Source organism: Coturnix japonica, chromosome 5 (genome assembly GCF_001577835.2).
Source record: "Coturnix japonica isolate 7356 chromosome 5, Coturnix japonica 2.1, whole genome shotgun sequence".
Lineage (NCBI taxonomy): Eukaryota > Metazoa > Chordata > Aves > Galliformes > Phasianidae > Coturnix > Coturnix japonica.
In genome coordinates this window covers 50,409,368-50,432,208 of record NC_029520.1, presented here as the reverse complement: position 1 = coordinate 50,432,208, position 22,841 = coordinate 50,409,368, and the positions used below count along the sequence as shown (strand labels likewise).

At 43.1% G+C, this 22,841-nt stretch overlaps 1 protein-coding gene across 6 annotated transcripts in view; it reads right to left on the bottom strand.

Moving 5' to 3' along the window:
- SLC35F4 (solute carrier family 35 member F4) overlaps positions 1–22,841 on the bottom strand; it is a 93,084-nt gene that overhangs the window by 8,397 nt on the left and 61,846 nt on the right. The window contains exons 1-4 of one of the 6 annotated variants that reach the window (XM_032445047.1): positions 21,333–21,631; positions 10,211–10,399; positions 5,995–6,292; positions 21–240 (exon numbers count right to left, since the gene is read on the bottom strand). In XM_032445047.1, coding sequence (XP_032300938.1) covers positions 21–240; positions 5,995–6,292; positions 10,211–10,399; positions 21,333–21,408 — 783 coding nt within the window. In that variant the 5' untranslated portion in view covers positions 21,409–21,631. Of the gene's footprint in view, positions 1–20; positions 241–5,994; positions 6,293–6,461; positions 6,562–10,210; positions 10,400–21,332; positions 21,632–22,841 lie in introns of those variants that run through there. The other 5 variants (XM_032445046.1, XM_015865883.2, XM_015865884.2 and 2 more) reach the window with 5 other exon arrangements.

Sequence of the window (22,841 nt, the reverse complement as noted above, 5' to 3'; positions counted from 1 at the left end):
AAAATCAGGCATGCCATTACCCTCGCTCCCATGAACCTGTCTTTCAGCACAATCCAAGAAAGCAAGAAGACAAAAGCTTTGTTACAACAGAACAGAGCAGAGACGTCTGTGGCTGTCAGCTTCTTTAAAGCCAGTAAATACAAGTAGTTAGTCAAAGTCCACAGAATAGAAAAGGGAGCAGTCCTTTTAAGAAAGAGTTTCAGCGTCAGACCATCTTCACCAAAAATCCGACTGCATTCCCTAAGAAAAGAAAAGAGAGTTTAAAGCTCAGCCAGGATTCTGCTTAGCGTTCGCTCCAGCACAACAAACATTCATTAGACTTTTATCACACTCAATTAAGTGCTTTTCTTAACTACTCTGCACGCCCCTAAGAAAGCACTGTTGAATTCACATAGAGAAAATAACCGACATTTTTTCTCAAAACAGCAGTTTCACAAATAGAAAAGAAGTAGCTTACCTGGAATAATCACACTCTATGCAACAATAATCCCAGAGGTATCATAATAATCCCACACGTAAATGAAGGTCATCTATAAAACACTGACAGCTCTCAGCTTCTGCCTTCAAGGCCATGAAAAGGGTGATTAAAACTGCACTTTTTCTCTGTAGCATGACAACTGTTCTCTCGCTTTGCTCTGATACCTGTTTTTTATTTCTATTGAAGTATATTCTAGTGCATGGCCAAATGAGCTGGGATGTGCACCGAGCTGATGATGCTCAGGCTGGCAGTTCTGCCAATCCTCTCTTTCAGAACGGATGAGCTGAACACTCTTCAGAAGTCATCCTGTTTCTATGGAACGTTATACACTGAAAGAGAACAGCTCGTGTTGGGTATCATTTATTACTTGCTTTGTACCTCATTTATCTGAGGTAAACTGAGGCAAACAAATACATGTTTCAGTTTGAATGCAGGCTGTTGCACCACTGCTTTCAACAGGAGTTAAATGTGATGAATTTCCTTGTCTGGGAATGGCCTTGCTGGCAGCAGAAACTTGAGTGCTTGTTGGCTTGCAGATACAGCAGCTGACACTTAAAAGATGTTTTTTCCTCCCCGTGAGACACAGTGGATGCAGAGATGATGCAGAAGTGAGGCTCAGACTGTGCCTCACTTCAGGCAGGTGTTGCTGACCTGGATGCACTAAACCTGTGTTAGCATTACGAGATGCCAGAGCTGGTCTGCCCTGTCTTGTCAAGAACAGATCTGAACTGTGAACTATTAGACCTGAGTGGATCCTGACATCCAAACCAGTGGGAATTCTGCTGTCCATTGAGATGCACGATTGTATTGTTACATGGTTCTAAATCCAACCTGTCTCAGACACTGTCAGAATCTGTCTTAGAGGGAACAAGCTTGTGCTATATTAAAATGAGAGAGATTGCTTGGGCTGCTCACAATAATGCAGGGCACGATTAAGTATCCCAGTGCTGTGCCAATAGCATACAAACAGCAAAATCATCCAAGTGCATCACCGTGTCAAAGACTGCAAGGCTGCAGGAAAAGCTCTCTTCCAATGTGCAATGGAAAATCATGGCCCGTCACCCCTATGCCTGGCAATGTAAGGCACTGAGAGCAGGCAGATAAAACAGAGCAGCAGCACAGCTGGAGAACAGCTGGACCTGACAGATGCAGGAGACATTGGGAATAGACCCAGCACTTCTGCCCATCTATCCACTGGGAGGGGAGGGGGTTTCCAAAGCTAAAATGGGGAAATGCCAGATCCATAGAATCATAGAAACGTTTGGGTTGGAAGGGACCTTTAAGACCATCCAGTTCCAACCCTCTGCTATAGGCAGGGACTCCTCCCTCTAGAGCAGGTTGCTCATAGCCCCATCCAGCCTGGCCTTGAAAAATGAATGGGTCAGGCTTAGTTGTCTTATAGATCCCCAGGATGTTTGCACCCAGACAAACACAGAGCAGTCAGGTCCAAAGCAGTCAGGAGTTCATGGAAGGAGGAAACCTCAGCAAGATTTGTGTTGTTCTGGGATGGGCTTTAAAGGCTGGACATAGTCTGGGAGGGACCACCAAAAATGTCACTTATCTCTGAGTTCCCAGAAACAGTGTGAGGGGTGTAGACAGGTTCACAACTAGCAAAAGAAATCTGAAAGTTTGGCTTCACATTCCCCATACAACAGACTGTTTAAGTACATGGAAGAGCCCTCATCACACACAGGAGGAGACAAGGACCGGGCACAACAGAGGCCAGTGCTTCATCATCTCTCAGTTAAAAAGGGGGGGGGGGGGGGTAAAAGAAGAAAAAGATTGTGACAGGGTTGTACTGAGCAAGAGAGAGACCTGCTGAATTCAGTTCTACCACTACTCCGTGTTCGTGATGAAAAATGCTCAGTGAGTGAGGAGCTAAGAAGCATTCTCTTTCCAGCCTTGTAGAATGATTGCCTCGGGCTCTGTGAGGGCTGGTTGCTCAGTAGTTAACTCAGCCTCTTTGGCATGCAACTAAAATTAAACCTGCAGAAGTCACTGGGACATGACAGTGATTAAAACCCTGTGCTCAGGGGAGAGCTGCGTGGATTCACACTGATACAGATATCTGGAGGCTGTTGACTTACAGACAGAGACATATCTAAGGGCAGCTGACCCTGAAACTACGACACAAACTATTTCCAAATGCACAAGAAGTCTATTTAAAACCTGCCCTCTAACACAAATAGTTCCTTTTATTTACAGGTAGCCCTCAGCTCTGGGCAATGTGCCACACTCTCAGGAATTGCAGCACCTCAGGCAGTCATGGAGCTTTACCTCTGGGTCGTACTACACAGCCTGCATCCCTCTCAGTTATTTGGATGCCAGAATTCTGTTTCCCTGCAGAAGAATAGGTTTGCTCACCCCTGACACACAGCAGCCTCTGGAGCGTAATGCAGCAGCTGGTTTTAAAACAGCTTAACAGAAAAGCAGCTCACAGACACTACCTGGGGTAACATGGCGACTGTAATGCTCACATCTTGTTGTCCTTCTTGCAAGACAACCAGCTCTTCACAACATGTTCATCTTTCCTTAAGCACACACCTACCAACGCTGTACCCAGCCAGTGCCCTAAGGTTGCAGAGCACCTGCTGCTATATAGTATGGGAGTACTCTGACAGAGAGCTGCTGAATGCTACAGTGCTTGTCCTTGAGGAGCCCAGCCAGCAGGCAGGGAGGCACAATTTTCTGACATTGGAAATAGAGAATTACAGAATTGTTTGAGTTGGAAGGTACCCTTAAAGCCTCCCTGCAATGGACAGGGATACCCACAGCTCTGTCAGGTGCTCAGAGCCCAACTCCTGACTCTGGCTGTCTGCAGGGATAGGGAACACACCACCTCTTTGGGCAACCTGTTTGAGTGCTTCACCACCCTTATCTTAAAAAGCTTTTTTATCTTAGACCCAGTCTAACTCTCTCCTCTTTGAGTTAGAAACCATTTCCCCTCATCCTACCACAACAGATCCTCCTAAAGAGTCTGACAGGTCAGTAGTTCCACCTAACCCAAGTCGTAACTCTAAAAGGACCCTACTACCACATCTGCAGAGTGCTTAAGCATCTGCTATCAGCAGGGTTGGATTTCCTTTTGCAGAGCTTACCAAGCTTTGGAACATTTTGTTCATAGCTATTGCAACGACTCACATTTCAAGGTCTTTATCACATGGAACTGTTGTCTGCAGTACCGGGAAGATACAAAGAGCTGTGCCTTCCACCTCCAGACAACTGAGATACTTTAGTGAAACCCAGCGGGGAGGTAATAACTGAGAGTTAGTTTCTGAGACCACAAAATTTAATCTCTAAGGTAAAGTGTGAAAGGTAAGAAATACACAATTGACAGCCTTAAGAAAGCCAATGTGAAGTTGAAGACCGAGACTTTTTATCCTTCCAGGTGGAATTTAATTTTTTAAGCGATAAAAAGCAGCAATAGCTCTACACAGCTTTACCAGCCTGGGGCAGCTCCCTGCCAGTCACTGCCATCATCACTGGTCTCTGCCAAGATATCATCAATGCTGTTTGCTCTGATCCACAGGGACTGTCTGCGGGACAAGATGTCATTTGTCTTTAAAGCCTGTCGTGAGGGACTACATCCTCCAGAAACACAATCTCTTCTAGACCTGAGGCAGGCCTGGAACCATAATACAACAGGCTTTACTGAATGGAATTACTCCACTGTAATAAAACCATCAAACAAAGCAACAAGAAACCTTAGAAAGAGCTATTAAAAAATTAACAATAACAGTATCAAGAACACAAAACAAGCTGTTAACTGAGCAGCTGACGAGCCTGGAAATTAACCCTGCTGTGGGAAGGAGGCTGGTTTATGTGACCTCCAAATATCCCTTCCAAATTTCTATAACTCTGAATTTAAAAACTCCGGATGATGCTTTTCAATTAAGTCATCAGAAAACCAAGCACTCATCCTGGAGACATTTCAGTTCCCAGATCCCAGCACAAAGAGCTCATCCAGCTGTAATGCAGCATGGACCGAGCAGGCTGGTGCCCATGACAAAGTCAGTACTTGCCAGCATTCACCTCCCTGGGCTCTGAATTCTCAATACATCTGGACTAGGAAACACTGCACTTATTATTACTTTACCCCATACCCAGAAGCAAAGCTGACACTGTTGATATTCTCACCAATACTCCAGAAAGAATCCGAATGGAGGCATCATTAACAATCAAAGCACTGGGTTTTCAGAGAAGCAGCTAATTAAATGCAACCGTTCCATTTCAGTCACTCTGATTTGACAGAAATGATCAATTTAGGGCCAAATTATATCTCAGATCATGGAAAAAGCAGCTGAGGGAGGACTCTGGCCCTGCTACACTCCAGCCCTGATGGTCACAAATCGAATTCTTCGTGTTCTTGGTGACAGATGTGCTGAACCCTCCATCAAAGGGAACAAGGTGTGGGCCACACGCTGTAAATATCAGGCAGAACAGATTACTCTGCTGCAGTCAGTAATACTGTTTTTGAAGCCGCTTACACTGGAGTAACAGAATGGGGTCCCACATCAAAATTACCCTGCCAATACCCTCCCTTCACAGACAAAGTCTGTTATACTATGACAAGCTGAATTACCTCCATTCTTTAAAACAGCTTCTATTTCACTGTTGGATGAGTAAAATAATGGAAGTGGAGGAGGGATAGTCAAATTAATTGCCCCAGAAAGTAGTAATTCCAAGCTATCAGACGAGGCTTTAAGTACCAGCCAGGGTGAAACCGAGCCAGTCTGGTCCTTCTACAGTCCTGGTGGTTGGACTGAATGACTTCTTTGGGTCCCCCCTCCAATCTTGAGGCTGGGAGCTCAAGTGCAACTTGCAGCCACATCGTATGTGGAAAGCCTGGGGTCAGAGTTGTTCTCCCCAGGCCCTTTAAAGAGAGAACAGTTGTTTCCATACTGAGCTTTATAGAAGTACAAAACCTTCTTTAAACATCCCCTTGCCAGCACAACAGCCACCCAGCTATGCCAACTTGCTCCTCAGAGTTACAGACAGAGGAGAGCCAAGAGCCTACCCCATGCAAAAGAGCAGAGAAGGCTCCAGAGGTGCTCATCCTCCCAGCTGTGATCCAGCAAGAGGAGGAGAAAAAGACAGTTTTTATGCTGCAAAACAGCATAGCGAGCAAACTATCCCCTCACCTTGAAGCATCTTTTATTCTCTACAGCTATGAGCTGTTTTGATTGCACCTTACGCTACCATTCTGTCAGGAGAGATTAACAGTCAGTGCAAAACTGATCGAGGCAAGAACACAAAATATAGAGACAGCGAGATTATAAGCAAATAACCAACCTTTTCAACTCAGTGAAAAAAAAAACCCTGTAACGACCAATTATCCATTTATTCAAGCATATGTCACTCATCTGTTAGCCTTTAAAAGATTATTTATGAATGAGATTCTCTGCAGCATGACCTTCGTCCTGTCTTCTGACACCATGGGTCAAACTGAGAAGTGCAGTGATTTCAGTCCACAGTAATCAGGCTGCTTAAAGTGATATTGCCACAATAAAGCCTACCTGAATTTTTTGATTGGAGACTGCTTCTCCTGTGCGGTTGCAAGGTGCCCGGAATAATAAATAGGAAATACCATAATGTTCCAGTTTGTTGAGAACCAAGTCATGAAAAAAGGACAGTCAAATGTCTCATATGTGATTTTGACAAACTGCGTTGTCCCAACCCAGGAGGAAGAGACGGATAAAATGATCAGAAATCTCCAAATAAGCTTAAGAAACGTAGATGTGCAAGACTGGCATCGGGTCTGTCCCTCGGCTTCTTGGCTGCTGCTCTCCGTGTGCGTTTGCGTTCCTTCTTCTCCTGGATAAAAGTGATACAGAAAAAAGAGTTGCACACATCATTAATGCGTTCAAAGCAGCTCTTAGCAAAATCTTGCTTTGTGATCCAGACTCAAACCACTCCGTGCCTTCTCTCTTTTAGTTCCTGCACGTCCCACAAACCCCACTCAGAAATACTTCAATGATACTACCTTCAAGAGAACAGGAACAAAAGATGATCACAATAGAGGCCTGAGGTAACAGCATCATGGTTAAGCTGTCTGCTTTATCAGCCCTTCTTCCCTTCTGCCAGCCAAACCTCCAGAACACAGCTAAATCTTTAGGAACCAACTACATTATGAAGTCAATTACTCTGCATGTTTGCAGCTATAAAAGTTATCTGAGCCTACACATCTGGAGCCAGAAACAAGCTCTTATTATTGAAAATTTTAACTCAAAAAATCACAGTTTTATTCGTGAGGTGAGGAGTAAACAGTCTGGTGGTTTGATGTTCCAAAGCGGAGACGGGGATTATTTCAGTCAAGTCTGTCTATTTACACTTTTGAAGTTAAAAAAGGAAAGTGAACAAAACTGAAGCTGGAAATAAACCTCTCAAGATAAGCAAGTAGGAATCAGAAAGTCATCGCGTTCCATTTCCATATAGTACTTTCCAGACCTAATTTGAGGATCACTGGAACCAGCATTGCAGAGCACTGAATCCCATTGACTGATGACTGGCTCTCCAGATTTACTGATCAGAGATGCAACCCATGAACCCAAATGTGATTTCACAGATCCCAGCTGAAAACAACAGCTCTGACTGCAGCAACAACCCTCTGGCTTCATCTGTACCCATGAGCTCATGCAGCACCGATGAGCTCCATCATTTACCACGTTAGAACGTATCACACAGTTTGACACAAGGAACAGGAGTTCCTTCTGAAAACCATGACCTGCAGCTATTCTCAACTAGTTCTCAATAGTGTAAGAAACTACAAAGCTGCTGATGCTAAGGGGAGCTACAGATCTACTGCAGTGAGAGCACCCACACACTCTCTATCCTATGTTCAACCTAAACTCAGTTCTGACTTTCCTTCCATACTACTGTTTCTGCTACAGCCATAAGGAGATCTCAAAGCAAGGTTTTGAGTTATTAAATTAGACCAACGTGATCTTCTAGAACAGATTCATCATAACAGAGAGTAAATTTGCAGTCACGAATTTACCTAACCAGGACAAGAAGTTTTTTGTAATTGCCAACATATGGTGTATTTTTCCCCCTAAAAATAACAAGTATTTAGTACTGCTCCATTGTTTAGTGATGAATCAAGAACTGAAATAAAATTACAGGCTCATTTAAAACATACAGAAGATAATCAGACAGGACACTGAATAGAAAGGCACCACTGTAGCATTATCTTCAGCTACTGAGAGAATACAGGTGTTTTTATAGCACTAATAATGACTGTTGTCTTCTATTAAAAAATTACAGTTTATTTGCAAGTTAAAATGGTTCAGAAAGAACATATTTCATAACATCCGCTTATGGGTTTTTGTGCTAAGCAAAACTACCACGCAATTAGTCCTTCTTCAGCTAACAGTGAAAGCAATCACACAATGATGGAACACTAAAGCACCTTTATCCACACACTACATTTTCCAATTACCAAATAACGCTGTAATTGCTGTTACAATGCATGACACTATCATTAGCATTTGACATGGTTGTTACAGCACCGAATGTTGGGGAATGGCACAGAAATAGACACTTTTTACAACTTCCTAGCTTGATTTAAAAGACCTGTGTGAGATTTAGCCTAATTAAACGTACTGTAGGGAGTTTTTGTAAGCGCTTAATTGACAGGATTCATCCCATATAATGTAGTTAGCAATTGTTTTTCAGGCTAAAAATGTTGTCTAGGCTCTCTCTATACTTGGTGAGAATAAACAGGCATGTTGAGAAGGTGGCTGATCTCATCCCCATGTACTAAAGGGAGGTGGGATGCATGACCCAATGGAGGCCCTTATCTCACCTTAGACTAAATACCTGCATTTAAAGTGAAATCTCCAGGCAAAGTGGCACAGTAGCTTGACAATTGCTTCTGAAATGCATGAGATGTGCGCACTGAAAACTTGGTCCCTTGATCCAAAAGGGAGAGATAAGAAATATCTTCAAAAGAATCACGCGGCTTGAACTCCAAGAGGGTAGGGACATATGGAAAGCAGACACACAAATCGCAGTAAATATGTTGGAGGACTTCCAAGTGATGAAGTTAGGCCTGAACTGAGCTAGAAAGTAGAATCTGAGGCCATGATACTGAATGCTATGCTGAGAAGAAAATAAATTCATGAGCCAAAGTGGTGGGCAGATAGCATTTACAATTAGCAAGGCCATAGAAATCCTTGCTGACTTACTTCAGCTTGAAACTAACCAACTGACTTAACCCGTCAAGAGCATGGAAGCAATCTGAGAACTCAATAAGGATGAAAAGAGAGGGAAAGAATGCAGATGGCACCACAGGTGACACATGCAGATGACACTGGTCAATGGCAAATTGTGCTGAAAGTCAAGGAGCAGAAATATCCTTGCATGCTCCTTTTGTCTGTCAGTACTGTAACTTTTGTATGTGATATCTCCATAACAAGAGGAACCATCTTTTGCTTTTGTTTTCAAAAGAATCAGATGAATAAAATTAAAACCTACAGTTTTTCTTCTGAACTCTTAAGCGTTTCATAACTACATCCTAGAAAATGATATTCTTTATATTTGTTCAACTATCAGTCAGGTCAGTCACACTTAGACCTCACTGATGAGGAAGATCTGGATAAAAAGGGGACGAAAAATACTGCAAAATAAACATTTGGATGAATATGATGTCATGGTGCTGTTCTTTTCTCAATAGGACTACAAGTCCTTTCTTAACTAAAGACAGATTCTGATTTGGATGTACCCTTGTGCAAGCAAATATGAAGTTATTCATCATGATATCTGCAGAAAATGAGAACAGTTCAGGATTAGTTCTCCAGTATCTTGGGTAAGATCTTCACTGCAAGATGCTGTGACATCCACTCCTTGCTGCAGTCATCACCTTTAATGTCCTTCTGAGGGTTTCCATCAAAAGAGTACAAGATTTCTCTGTTTTCCATCCAACTCGAGGCAGAAAATGGCTGACTCTTGCTGTCATCTGTGATAAAGTGACAAGATAAAGATTCATCTCCCACAGTTCCAGTGTGCAAGGGAGATCCAACCTGCTCTTCCTCTCCTTTTTGCTCACAGTACCTACATATACTGTTGTCCAAAGTATTTGGGACAGTTTAATTATTTCAGTCATTTAGCCACTCTTTCCTCAGCAGTACAGTTCAGCACAGTCAAAGGTCTCTGGCTGAATACTGCAACTGCTCTCATCCCACCTGTGCTGATGACAGATGGACACGATGGTGAAGAAGCCAGCATTCGCCATACCAACAGTTCGATGATCTAAATCGTGATGGTCTTTCCTAGATATCCTTCCACTTGTCTCACCTTCTCTTCTTCTCTTCTTCTTCATCAGACTGTCCATGGTACAAGCTGGGATTGTCATTGTCTTTGAGGAGGTAAATGGTTTTAAGGCTCCTGGTCTCTGGCCAGGCTGAAGCTGAGGAAACACAACCATCTCATAAGTCTAGCCGGCACGCTAACGTTAATCATCCTTTCAACATCTTCTGTGCCAACAGGATTTCTCGGATAACACGTTCTATGTTCCTACCAAGGCCCAGCACTTCCTCTCCCATCCTTGCTTCCTTCTTGCCTAACCCCAGTCCGCACACATGTACAGGAAGGACTTTCACAAGGCCATGCAGTTTGCAGCACCGAAACCCAACGTCAGCACGTTCGGACTCTGCACCGTCTTTCCAAATATCAGACAGGAGAGGCCTTTTGCAGGCATGCTGTGACACCGGCAATGCGGTCCATTATGCCTACCTGATCTGCTCTGCCTCTCGACTCTGCTGTGCCGACAGATTCCCGAGGGACTTCGATTCTGCAGCTCAAGAATGGGAGCAGCAGAATCTTCAGCCACAGATAGAGGGGAGAGCTGCCTAGTCATGCCTCTGTGTCTGCTGGGGCAGTTGCCTCCTGGCTTGCATTGGATGACAGATGATCGTGAGGCACCTGAGAAGAAAGAGTTTGCATCAGTTTGGCTGTAAACTTCCTGGAGGAAAGTGGGGCTTTCAAACACTGTCAGCAAAATGCATACAAATGAGTCAGTGGGAGAAAGGAAGCACATGGCAAAAAATCAAGGTCTCAGCTGTAGTCAGAACAAAGTAAATAAGTAAGTAAGTAAATACTTAACTCTCTCCCCCCTTTAGGTAAATGCTGCTGTATGAAAACCACTTTCCCCTGAAGAAATGAGAGCCTTATACTGCAGCATACTCTCAGCCATGCAGGTCCATCCACAGGCTCTGAACAGTCTAAGGAATTAGTACTCACGTGGGCCCCTCCTGAGCACTGACACTGAATCAGGCCAAAGGAGAGGTCACCATTCCCCATAGGATAGAAAGAAGGGCTGAGGAATGACTGGGGCTGGTGCTGAGAGACTCTCAAGGTGAGAGCTTCCCCTTCCATCCTTCAGAACCACTCTTGTAGACTCTTGCATCAGATGAAGCCTTGGTCACTGATGGGTCTTTAGGATGTAGGCATTTGTTAACTTTCAGAAGAGGTCAGTTTGAAGGCTTCGGGTGCACCGTGTCAGAATCTCCACATCTTCATGCATGTTACTTTTTCTTCTGCTATGACGTGCAGCCACCTCCAAGACACTGCATATCAGAGGGAGACTTTACAAAGGCACAAGGCAGTGGGCGAGCCCCAGGTGCCAGAAACACCAGCAACACCAAATGAGAAGTTTGCTGGTGAGAAGGATACAGCAACAAGTAAGTGCTTGAAGGACTGGACTAAGAACTAGAAAGAAACAGAGTGGAGTGCAGTGCTGGAATCTGGTCATCTTCAATACTCCCAAACATACTGAAGGTGTCTGTTGAAGAGGTCAGCACATGAGCAGAGTTCTCTTCTGAGTCAGTAAGCCAAGTTGACAGGCCATTTTTGATAAGCACGTGTGTTCATGGTCTGTTGAGATCACCCACCTCTTCTTTTGCACCTGCAGCTCCGGTCGGTGACCATTTCACCCAGACTGACAGAAGTTGCATATACTCAGAGCAGCCACTGACTCTGCCATGATTTGGAGGCTTTAATACAACAAACACTTGCCTTGCACTGAAAAGTACAGGAAAACTGCCATAAAACACCTGTGTAAGGTGCAAAGTATGCAACAAATACAACAACAACCTCTTAGAAGGCAACACTCTTCATTACAGCATGAGCCACTTCAGTGCACTTGGAGCACTGGGATGTATTGGTAATGGTTGGACTGGATGATCTTCTAGGTCTTTTCCAACCTGTTTTCCAATCCAATTCTGTGATTCTGAGCAAATAACTCCACACCAAATAACAACATGAAAGCATTTCCTAAAGCTGGGATTGTATTCAGGGATGACAGAGGAACCAAGTCAAAACCCTTCTGCCAGATGAGGCTAAAGTTCATATAACCACACCTGAACTACATGCTGTGTTTGATTCACCTGCTCTAATTACAAAGACCACAAAGGAGATGTTTAGAACACAGACTGTGACAGTATAAACACTGAAGCTGACTTTCAAGGACCAACAACTATATGATGGGTAAGCACTAGATGGTTTCTCGTCTTTTTTTTTTGGTGAGCATCAATGCCTACAGAGCTTTTTAGAGCCTACAAGACATTTTCAAACCCTTAAAAAGCTTTTAATCTTCATATATTTACTTTCTAATGGAGAAAATATTGATCTAATAGCCACACAACTCTTCCCATGACCTTGTTCTACCCATTTCACAAGTCCAAGCCTTGTTCTTCCCACTTGTCTCCCCACAAGAAGCAGCATCACACCTTTATTCGACAGCTGAAAGTTACTTCCCATCTCTGTGAGGTTAAGACAAGCAGCACCTTCTGGCCTAAATATCCAAAAAGGCACTTCCAAATCTTCCAGTCCTTAACTTACGGAAGCTTTATTTTCAGGAAGCATTTGCTGACTGCCTGTCCTCCACCACCAAGGTGCATCGACCCAAATCACTGCTCGCTTTGATACGCATCATTTAAAGCGATTTCATTACGTTAAAAGACACACGCTACATCTCGATTCACGTCACTTAGAGCAAGCTCAAGATTCACATTATACTCAGCAGAAGTCTACCAGATGATCTGCAGCCAAAATTTCAAGGATGCCTATTTTTCTCACATGCAAAAAGAGCCCTGAGTTATTTATATCTCGTACAATAAAGGAACATCAGTCTTTTCCCGTACATTGAGAAACTCAGCAGCCGAGACCAAAACTGCAATTCAGGAGATTGCATTTAATCGAAAGTCACTGCTTGATTTAGTGTGATCTCCTTTTGTATTTGAGAGCAATCAGATAGCACAGCAATTTATCAAAACCTCCTCGTTACAGCTGGAAACCTCAGGCCATGTAACGCTACTGAATCTCACCATATTTCAAAGAGATGCTTTGACAGGGAAGGTGAAGAGATAAGCGCTGGGCTAATTTCTCCAACCTCAGTATCAGCAGCAAGGACAACAAATCACCATTTACAAAGAACTCCAGCAAAAACTTACATGTGTGCCTCTAACCCACGTGTCAGAGGAAAGGAAAACTGACTGTGGTGTAACTAATTCCCATTCTTTGACTCACACAGCAACTACTGGCCCTCGAGAAGGGATCCAATGAGACCCTCCAGGCTTAGATAGAAATCAAGAGCAGCATTTCCCACTGAATTTCTACGTAGGTGAGTCCCACATGCCTATGGAGGCCTCGTGGTCTCAGGAGGTGAGAGCACGACCTCCCACAGTGGACAAGAGTAGGGTCCTACCATAATGTGTCATGTGAAAATGAAGAAACAACTAAAAAGCTCCCAAAATACACATCCACCAGAGCAAAAGTGGAGCAGCACTGTTGGGGTCACAATCATTTGACTTACTACCTTAGAATGAGTGCCTGATAGAAGAAAGAACAACCATCTTGAGTAGAAATATTCCCACTGGGTCAGACTTGTTACTCTAATATTGACGTGATCTATTTTTTTTTTTTTACTCAAAGAGATTGGTAAAAAACCTAGCAAACAAGAAAAATCCTGCCAGAGTGTTGGATCTTGCTGCTAGAAGTATTCCTTGACTGTTTGGAGCTTATAATTGAGCGTCAAAGTAACACTCAGCCCATACGCTTGACAAAGAAGGGAATGGAAAACAGGAAAGGGCTGCACAGGATCGTATCAAGCACTTAATGAATCAAATCCATCTGGGTGACTTTCCATTCTTGGATAAAATTCGCCCTGCCCCATTTTTTTTTAAGATTATTATTTTTATTCTACTTCATTTAACTGTTGTTTTCCCCACCCTAGAAATATAGACATTTTATTTTAGGAAGTAAAGCCATTTCTCTATACTTGTGGCTTTCCATGTGAACACAGAATTTCACGTGCAGTTTACACAGTGAGAATATCTTCAGCTCTGTAGCTTCAGGCCAGACAAATCACTGTTATTATGCAGGGGGGTAGGAGAAAAAGGATTTTTCTTTGGGATTCAAGAACAATGATTTTCAGATTAGTTTTGTATATGTTGTACGTATCTATTGAGTGACAGCAGTGCTTAGAATACCAAAAAAGATGCCATTCTGCGAGGAGCACCTTTTCATCTTTTATGGTCTCTAAGTTGCTACTAAAAACGAAGTGAATGGACTACCAGTAAAATAATGAATTCATTATAAAAATACAGCCCTGGGAGTAACTTTAATGGCTTCATCATCAGATAATTGATTTTTTCTTTCCTTTTCTTTCCTAAACACCTGCCCCAATGGAAATGAAGAACCTCTCAAAGAGATAATTGAATTCCTTTCCATAACCTCTGCATGTCCACAATACAAAGTGTTTACTGATTTGGAGACAGCAACATCTGCCTTGCTGGCATGTGCCAAAACATTGCTTTGTTGGTTTGCTGGGTTGCTTTTTTTTTTTTTTTATTACAGAACTAAATTGATGACTAAATGGATGACATGCTTACGAACTGGAAAAGTTTCTTTGTATTTTGTTTTCACAGCCCTGGAGAGGAGGGAGGGATCATCCATAGCTATCACTGTAGTCAGGCAATAGATGAGCTTTGCCAGAAAGTCACTCAAGGCATTTACAGTCTTCATTTTACTCACCCAGTATTAAAATCTGTTTGTTCTACTGTGGCCTCGAAATCTCAGCTCCTAATATGTCACTGTTTGTGCATTGACAACACGATGCCTTTGTGCCACTGCCGCGGAAACAATCGCTGAGCTTTGACAGATGGATGGAGGTAGAAGCCAGTCTGGTGCTACGCGGAAAGTACGTCAATCGAATGTTCCTGCTAAATTGGGCACCAGTGAAAGAATTGACAACGCTCCCTTTGTGCTGCAACCTTACCTGCTGGTGAGCATCCGCCGCAGTGAAGGACACGCTCACACATCACCAGCCCAACGCTTCCAGCAGCCCGTGTGCACATGCTCATGTTGGTAACAGCCAGCGCACAGCCATGAGGGCTGGAGATTCTTGAAGTGAAATTCTGCTCCTAATGTTGTGCAGTAAGGAGAAGATGATGTAAAATTCATGGCTGGGGAAACATCGGATGAGCACGACTTGTAAGAAATAGGGACTGAGCTGTGGTGTCATTGGTATAGGAGAACAGCTTTTTCTGTCCATTTTATAACCAGAAAACCTCATTAGAGAGCATTAGCCTTGGCTTTAATTGGATTGTTCACCACTGCTACCACACAGCTGCGGGAAGGGCTACCTAGTTATATATATAGCTAATTATGTCCATAGTTTGTTTAATTTCAGCCTAAGGGACTCAATGTAAAATCAAATCCTGCCCATCATTACATTGATATAGACCCACTGCAACTAAGTATGACCAGCAAGGCTGTTCTGGAGTCATGCCACTACACCTGAAGATATTACCACTATTCATGTTAAAACCCAAGGGAGTTTTTCAAGAGTTCAGAACTAGAAGCTCAACTCCGGACATGAAGCCATAATTACATTTATGAAAGCCAAGCAGACCAACTCTAGAAGGAGAGTCTTTACCTAATGTGCTACACAGGATTCAGGAGCAAGCACCTCTTACTTTGCTCGATGAAGGTAAATTATTTCCACCATATCTCAGACCTCAGTGATGTTCTCCAGTTAAAGACACCCTTCAGACATATAGAGTGTCTGTGTATCAGGGCTATGCATGTATGCCCAGTCAGAGTAATGTCCTGTTTATTCACTCTTTGCTAGTTTGGGAAGTTTTTGTGTCTGAAGGGGATGAGAAGGTTATGATAATATTTTTTTTTTTTGCCCTGGGAAAAACAAGATATTCACATCTTAATGAAAAACAAATGACTCAGTGATGGTGTACAGCATTTCTCCTGTACTATGATTAACTACCATCAAGAGGAGAAAGCAGAAGAGCAGACATTTTTGTTGTAGTTCAACAGTGACGTCCATCTGCAATTTCTGCCAATTATCTCCTCAGTGTCTGCACACAGCCATTCATTTCAAACTGACAGAAACTCCCCTCACAATTAGAAATCTCCCTAGTTTCAATATGGCCGCCTATCTTTGATATAAAGCAAACAAAGAGGGAGCAAATAACTTCAATTCCATCATCCCATAAATAACACAGTGACTAACGAGGGACGTGTCACTCTGAAAAGTGGGAATACTCTCACTATGGCTGTCATTAAGTGCCTGAAAAATGGTCTCATGGCAGAGACAAATGACAGAGATACCCATTTGGGGTGTTGAAGATGCATCTTGCTCTGCCTTAGAGGAGAGGACACAAAGAACTTCCTGAAGTTACCATCTAAGCCTGCACCTCCTTGGCTTTGTGATGATAACAGTGCTGGGAGCCCGACCCAGCACACCTAATGCTCCTGATTTAAGATATAGGCTGATGAACACTATCTTGGTTAGACTTACAAGCAAAATCCTGCAGTGTGTGCTTCCTTCCAGCTTTTCTGCTTGCTAGAGAGGTTGCTACTGCCAATGTAGAAGCTACATCATGCTCCTGTTCCAGAACCTGATATGGTTGGACTGCAGATTTCATCTCTGACATCTGCTCACATAAACTGCAAGGTCCATGAAAGCCACCTGGCAAGGCAAGGTGTCTGCACATCCTGGCTGTGCTTGGGATGGCAAAGGCACGAGATGTGCATACAATGTGCATGTACCTCCTGTTGTTAGAAGGAGCAACAGCATGAACAGCACTGAGATTTAGCATATGTATCAAAGTCTAGGCAATTCCATTTAAGCTCTGTGAAGCCAGGCAGTATGGGTGGATATACGCAGTTATTCATCTTTTGAAAATAAAGAAAAATAGAAAATAAGGAAAGATAGAAATAGTCGCTAAGCAAGCTGCACAGAGGTACCTACTCATGCAGTGGTTGATTTTCATCTCCCAAGAGCCTCATAGCTGGCTGCTGATCCCTTAGACTAGCATTCCTATATCAATTGCTGTATAACTGCCTTGGCTTCTGCATGCCGGTCTGATAAACACAACTGCAAGTCTGTACATCTATCGTTCTGTGCACCAGCTGCATGAAAAAGTCATTCTGGATGAATGAGCATGGATGCATGCTCTTTGGCAAACCTGGGAATATGGCAAACCTGCATGGTTTGCAGCTGCTGTGTCCTAAAACTCCAACTGGGGACTGCAGCACAAAATGGATTCAGGCTGCAACATCATTATGTTCAACAGCTGTAACCATATAGAAAAAGAAGAAAAACAGATCTCTTTGCAGGAGCAAATCAAAGCTTTTCCGGCTGTAAACAACCTGCAGAATGGTTTTTGGGGAGCTCTGACGCATGAGCACAAGGGACAGCCATCTCTGGAGGACCTGAGAATTAGTTTGTTACTGTAGTAAAGGGTCACTGTGTGCACTGCTGTGCTTTTCCCTGTTTTTTCCCCCTCCTTACCCACTTTACCAGAGTATTGTTGTTGTTTTTTACCCATTCTCATTCCAACATAACTCAAATATCACTGTCTCCATTTCAGCACAGACAAGGAATCCCATTGATTTGACATCAGAATTAATATATCAGCACCAATGTGCGGGTGTCAGAATAAATTTTGTAAATAAGTTCGTTTGATGGCATTTGAAGTGCAAACAGCAGACAGGGAGAGCATCAATGCATTCTGAAATGCAGCAGCTATGTATATATTCAAGTTACTGGTCATAACACAGCATATTTAGAGCTTAAAGGACTCTTCCACAGCTCTGACGTCAATGCAGGGCACTAAACTAAACATAAATTGTAAAGAGCAACACAGCAACTCCAGAATTAGGCTTATTCTGGATATACAAACATAGAAACCAAATCAGACAGTCTATCATTTGTATTTGTACCAGAAAGAGTTGATTCTAAAGGTCAACTTTTGCAGTTTGGTCAAAGATGGACAATAATTTGGGCAGGCAGAGAAAGCAATGTGACTGACTTCTGCGTGATGAAAGTGAAACTTCTATGACTTCTATAGCAAATGACCTATGCACATTTACAAAAGATAATATAAAACAACTATTAGGAGTGGAATAGTTTGGATTCAATTCTATTCTGCTGTCAGAAAAGGTTCCTGGCATCCTCATGTGCCCTAAAAACACAAGGCTGTTGTGTGAGGAGCTGAAAGCTGGGGGTCAGAAGTTTTCATTCTGGTGATCTCCCCTGAGTCATAACATCATTAAGGTTGGAAAAGACCACTATGATCAGGTAGTCCAACCATCAACCCATCACCACCATGCCCACGCACTAAGCCATGTCCCTTAGTGCCATTCATAAACCAACATCCATCTGTCTGAGAGATTGAACCTATGGGGGGACTTGCAAGCCTTGGTGCCCTAAGATCAGCTTCAGAGCAAGGGCTTCATTTTAAGCTTTTGCTGACATAAATATTCCATATGAGACTATCTCAGTAGCAGCTTCTGCCAGAGTCCCTTGAACACAACCAAAAGGAACATCCTTTGCTGTGACACATCCAGAAGAATTGTAGAATCATAGAATGGACTGGGTTGAAAAGGACCACAATGACCATCTAGTTCCAACCCCCTGCTATGTGCAGGGTCACCAACCACCAAACCAGGCTACTCAGAGCCACATCCAGCCTGGCCTTGAATGCCTGCAGGGATGGGGCATCCACAGCCTCCTTGGGCAGACTCACTTTTCCCCAGATATGCCAGACCCAGAACCAACCAAAACCAGAGGATTCTTGGACCTGAGATGAGATCTATTTTCCATCACTTCAGCACTGACTAAGCAGCAGATAAGCATAAATCAGTTCATTTGAAATCGCATATCATTCCATTACAGAAAACGTCTCTGACAAACTTCGTAATAAATGACACCAGATGTGCCTCCAGTGCTTTCACAGATTTATACATTTTACTCTGAAATAAAAAGTTATGAATCTCGGCAAGAAAGAAGAGAATCCTCTGAAATGCCAATGAATCTTGTCATTGCTAAAATGTAGTGACACATCCAAAAAGCAACAGACATTATGAGTTAAACTCTCATTTTACTTTCACTGCAGCACACCAACAGTAGCTTCAATGAAAGCCACGAGGCTGCTTTGACATAAAGTCATTGTACAAGGAGTTTAGACCCGAGACACTCCTGAAATCACTCATATGCATCTCATTATCAACTAATTATGAGATAGCTCCTGCTTTCATGAAACACTGCAATAAATCCAGGCTGGTTCATAGGTCTCCTAAGATACGAGTGTAAAAGCAGTCAGCACATTGACATACAACTCAATACCAAATTACTTATATTCATCTCCTTCACCAACTATTGCCTCTTCTGTCTGATGGGTGCCTCCAGAGAGTGATTCATTCCAGCTCCCAGCAGTATCCATCTGAGGAGATGAATCACCTTTCAGAAGCATCCATCTCTCCTGTTGACTCCAGGAAGCTCAAACAACTTTCTCAGTATTTCCAGAGGTTTACATTGAGATGCAGCGGGATGACTCCAAATCTGTCTGCCTCGGGCTTGTGGCAGCACTTCAGTACCTGCTATGCATTAAGCAGGTCCTTTGGTTTCTTTGTCTGACTTAGAGCCTATTTAAACACTTTTGAGGAACAGTGGGATAAAAGAACATAGTGTACTGCTCCTGCTCTGGTCTCAGCACATAGGCTCAGTGCCCAAGTCCCTGTGGCATCCTTTCCATGTGCTCTCCTGATGCCTGTGAAGGAAACAGAGACAGCTGCAGCAATTTTAGGAAGCTGGTGGCTGCCTTATCCCATTGGGATCCATTGGAAATCCCCACTAAAATCTTTGTGCTCTGTAAAACTGGCTGCACACACATTTCACGTCTAGGTTATCAGGGGCTTAGTATTAGTTCTGCCTGGTCAGCCTCATCCCCAGCAAGGACCTTTCCATTTTCAGCCTGTCGGCTATGACAAGTGCTGTCATGTAGTCACTTCCAGTCTATTGCCCTTTCTTGCTACGATGACTGGATTTTCCTTCCCTAAGGGAACAGATGGTGCAATTTTTGAGCATGGGGAGCTGGTTAAGACTCCCGAACAGCTGGATGGGGGTAGGCAGTAGCTAGCCACTGTCACAGCAGCAGCAAATCACCTTGTTAACCAGCTCATCCCACCGCTCCTCAAGCACGGGGTGAGGGCAGGGATTATTATTTCACACTTCCTAAAATCCAACAGCAATGCACCAACATAACCAGTCAGCTCCATCTGCTCCTTCAGCTTTCTTTAGGGCATTTTTTCCCCTCAAGAAAGGAACACCAGCTAAGTGCTCAGACTGCAGAATACTCCGTATTGCACACATATTGCACACATACTCCCAAGAAAAATGACAGACAATTGCCTGCTGTACCAAAACCGAGTCCTGCTTGTAAATAAAGCCGGTCTGATCCAGGTAGATTGAAGAGCTTTAAGTCATGCTCTGCTGTGCACTGCCTCTTTGCTTTTATGTAGTGCTGAATTTAACTCGCAAAAATAAGGAATCACAATTTTGCTGCTGGTCAGAATAGCAAAGATCAGGACAGAGACAGCACGCACCTTGCCTTTTTTACAGCTCAAGTATTCCCTAAGAACACACCACACCTGGCAGGAAGAGAATTCATTACGGGCAGAACAAGCAACTTTGGAAAGCAGCACTCACAGCTCTGAAACGTCTGACATCGAATATAATAAACTTGCAACAGCACAGTTAAAGCCTGAGATTTCTACAGACAGCAAGAAAACGGCACCACCTCGAACCTGAACGGTAGGAATATATTTTAGGAAGTTTTCCTTTCAACTTTTGATTTATACTACACATATCCCTGCTGTACATCCCCTACATCACCATCCTCTCTCGCTGGACATCTCCAGGTATCCAGCTGACACTGAGCTGTGCTGTGAAGTTGGCATGTACTCTGCAGGGAACGAGCCGTGTTTCTGCACTTTGTGCTTGGCTGTCATATCAGCAAGAGCACACCACGGGCTTCACAGTTTCTATCTTGTGCTTTCTGTATTAAGGAATTGCTTCAGAGCTGCCGCCTCTGAATATAAGGGGGAAAGCAGTGCAAAAGAGCAACTGCCATCTGGAGCTGAGGGACAGCAGGCATAAAAAGTTGATGCCTCTGTCTTTAAAACAATAGACCTGGGGCATGTTATTAATATACTAACCATAAAATCAATAGCACAGTGCAGAGCTCATTTCCCAGCCTTTTGAAAAGCCGGAATGGAATCACAAGAACTTTCTTTTTTGGTTGTTCTTCTTTCAACGTTAGTTTCTCTATCAGAAATCACTCACACAGCAACCAAATGCACAAAAAAGAAATGCAACTGCACTTATCCCAGATGATATTAAAGTGTGAAAAATGCTACCAAAGCATTAGTTACTCAAAAAACATACAAATACATCCACGCACACACTCACGTTCCTTTGCATGGAACACAGCAGGAGCAGCATGCAAAGTAAATTCCTGCCTAGCCTTAAATATAAAGGAGAAAAAGCATTTACCGTCTGACACGGGCGAATTTAATTCAGAAACACTGTAGGATGGTAACGGTGCCACTCTTGCCGAATGTTTCTTCATCCTTTGGAATTGCTCCTACTCACACGTTCGCTTGCCTTTGGTCTGCATCACTTTTGGTCCCAAGTACTATAGTAAACACGGCTGGGGCTGGTGGCTGGATGTTGTTCTGAAGATGCTGCAGTAGGCTATGAGTACTGATTTGCTGTTTCCCTGGGAAACCATTTGCAACACATTCAAACAATGCTTGACCTCTGCTAACACTTTTCTTCCATTCAATTGTTAAGCATAGCAGATAAAATATATTTATATTTGCTATTGCTCTTCTCTAACTTGAAAGCACTGCAGTCCCTTTGTAGGAAAAGAACGATTCCACATCAGATATCCGCTCTGTGTTAGCAGAGCAGACAGGAGATTTCTCAGACAACTGCAAGGGAATTATGCAATGCAATTTTCTGGTTCCTTACACTGTGACAATGTATGTATGATTACAGTAATTGTTTTAAAGAAACTTTGAATAATGCAACTCCTATAAAGCCACTAAACCTGGAATGCATTGGGCAAAAGAGCTGGTAACATCAAGCTCCTTCATCAGCTAACAAAGCAGTGGTATTGCAGGAGTCTCTCCTCTTACAATGCCCTACAAAAACTGTCACAACTAGAAGATATATATAGGCCACAGTTGGTCCATGTTCTTCCCCTGAGGCAGCCAGGACATTTTAACTCTCCTTCTTCTAAATCCAATCTCTTCTATCTCTTTGTTATCATTTCTACTACAGGATGTTGTTTGCTCAGAGCAATAAGGAAGTTTCACTGAGCAAATCATTCCATTTCCATTCAATATATTTATTACAGCAACTGTGAAAAACAAATTTAGAACAAATTTCCCAGAGAGGTGGTTGGTGCCTCATCCCTGGAGGCACCCAAGGTCAGGGAATGGGGCTCCATCTCCTCCTACAGAGCCAAACAGGGAGGCATTACTGGAAGGCAATAAAGTGATTTGAAAAAGATAAAGAATCTTCAACCCAAAAGATCACGTGCTGGGCTTCCTAAAAGCAGACAGCATGCATCTCAAATGTTTTACACTGTGACAAGAGCCTCTTTCTGGGCACAAAATAGTTATTGTATAGGACATCAGCTATGACAGTTCCTACAGTGAGTATTGTAAGGTATCAGTCCATGACATCACCATACCCACAGGAAGTGGGTCCAAAGGCTTCAGGGCAGAGAAGTCAGCAGTCTAGGATATTATCTTAAATGCACAATCTTGTTCTGCACATCTTTTACTCCTGTTTGCGTGATCTGCACTCTTTATCATTAGGGAGTGGTGACACAGTGTCATGGTTTTGTAATTTTGTAATTTTGCTATCAGTATTCTACATCATAACATCATGTCGAGTATGGATACTTCTGTTGAATGTGCAGTCCACAGAAGAAGACTACATATCCCAGAGAACAACAGGAGTAACAATAAGTCACGGGACCAGGACTCTATA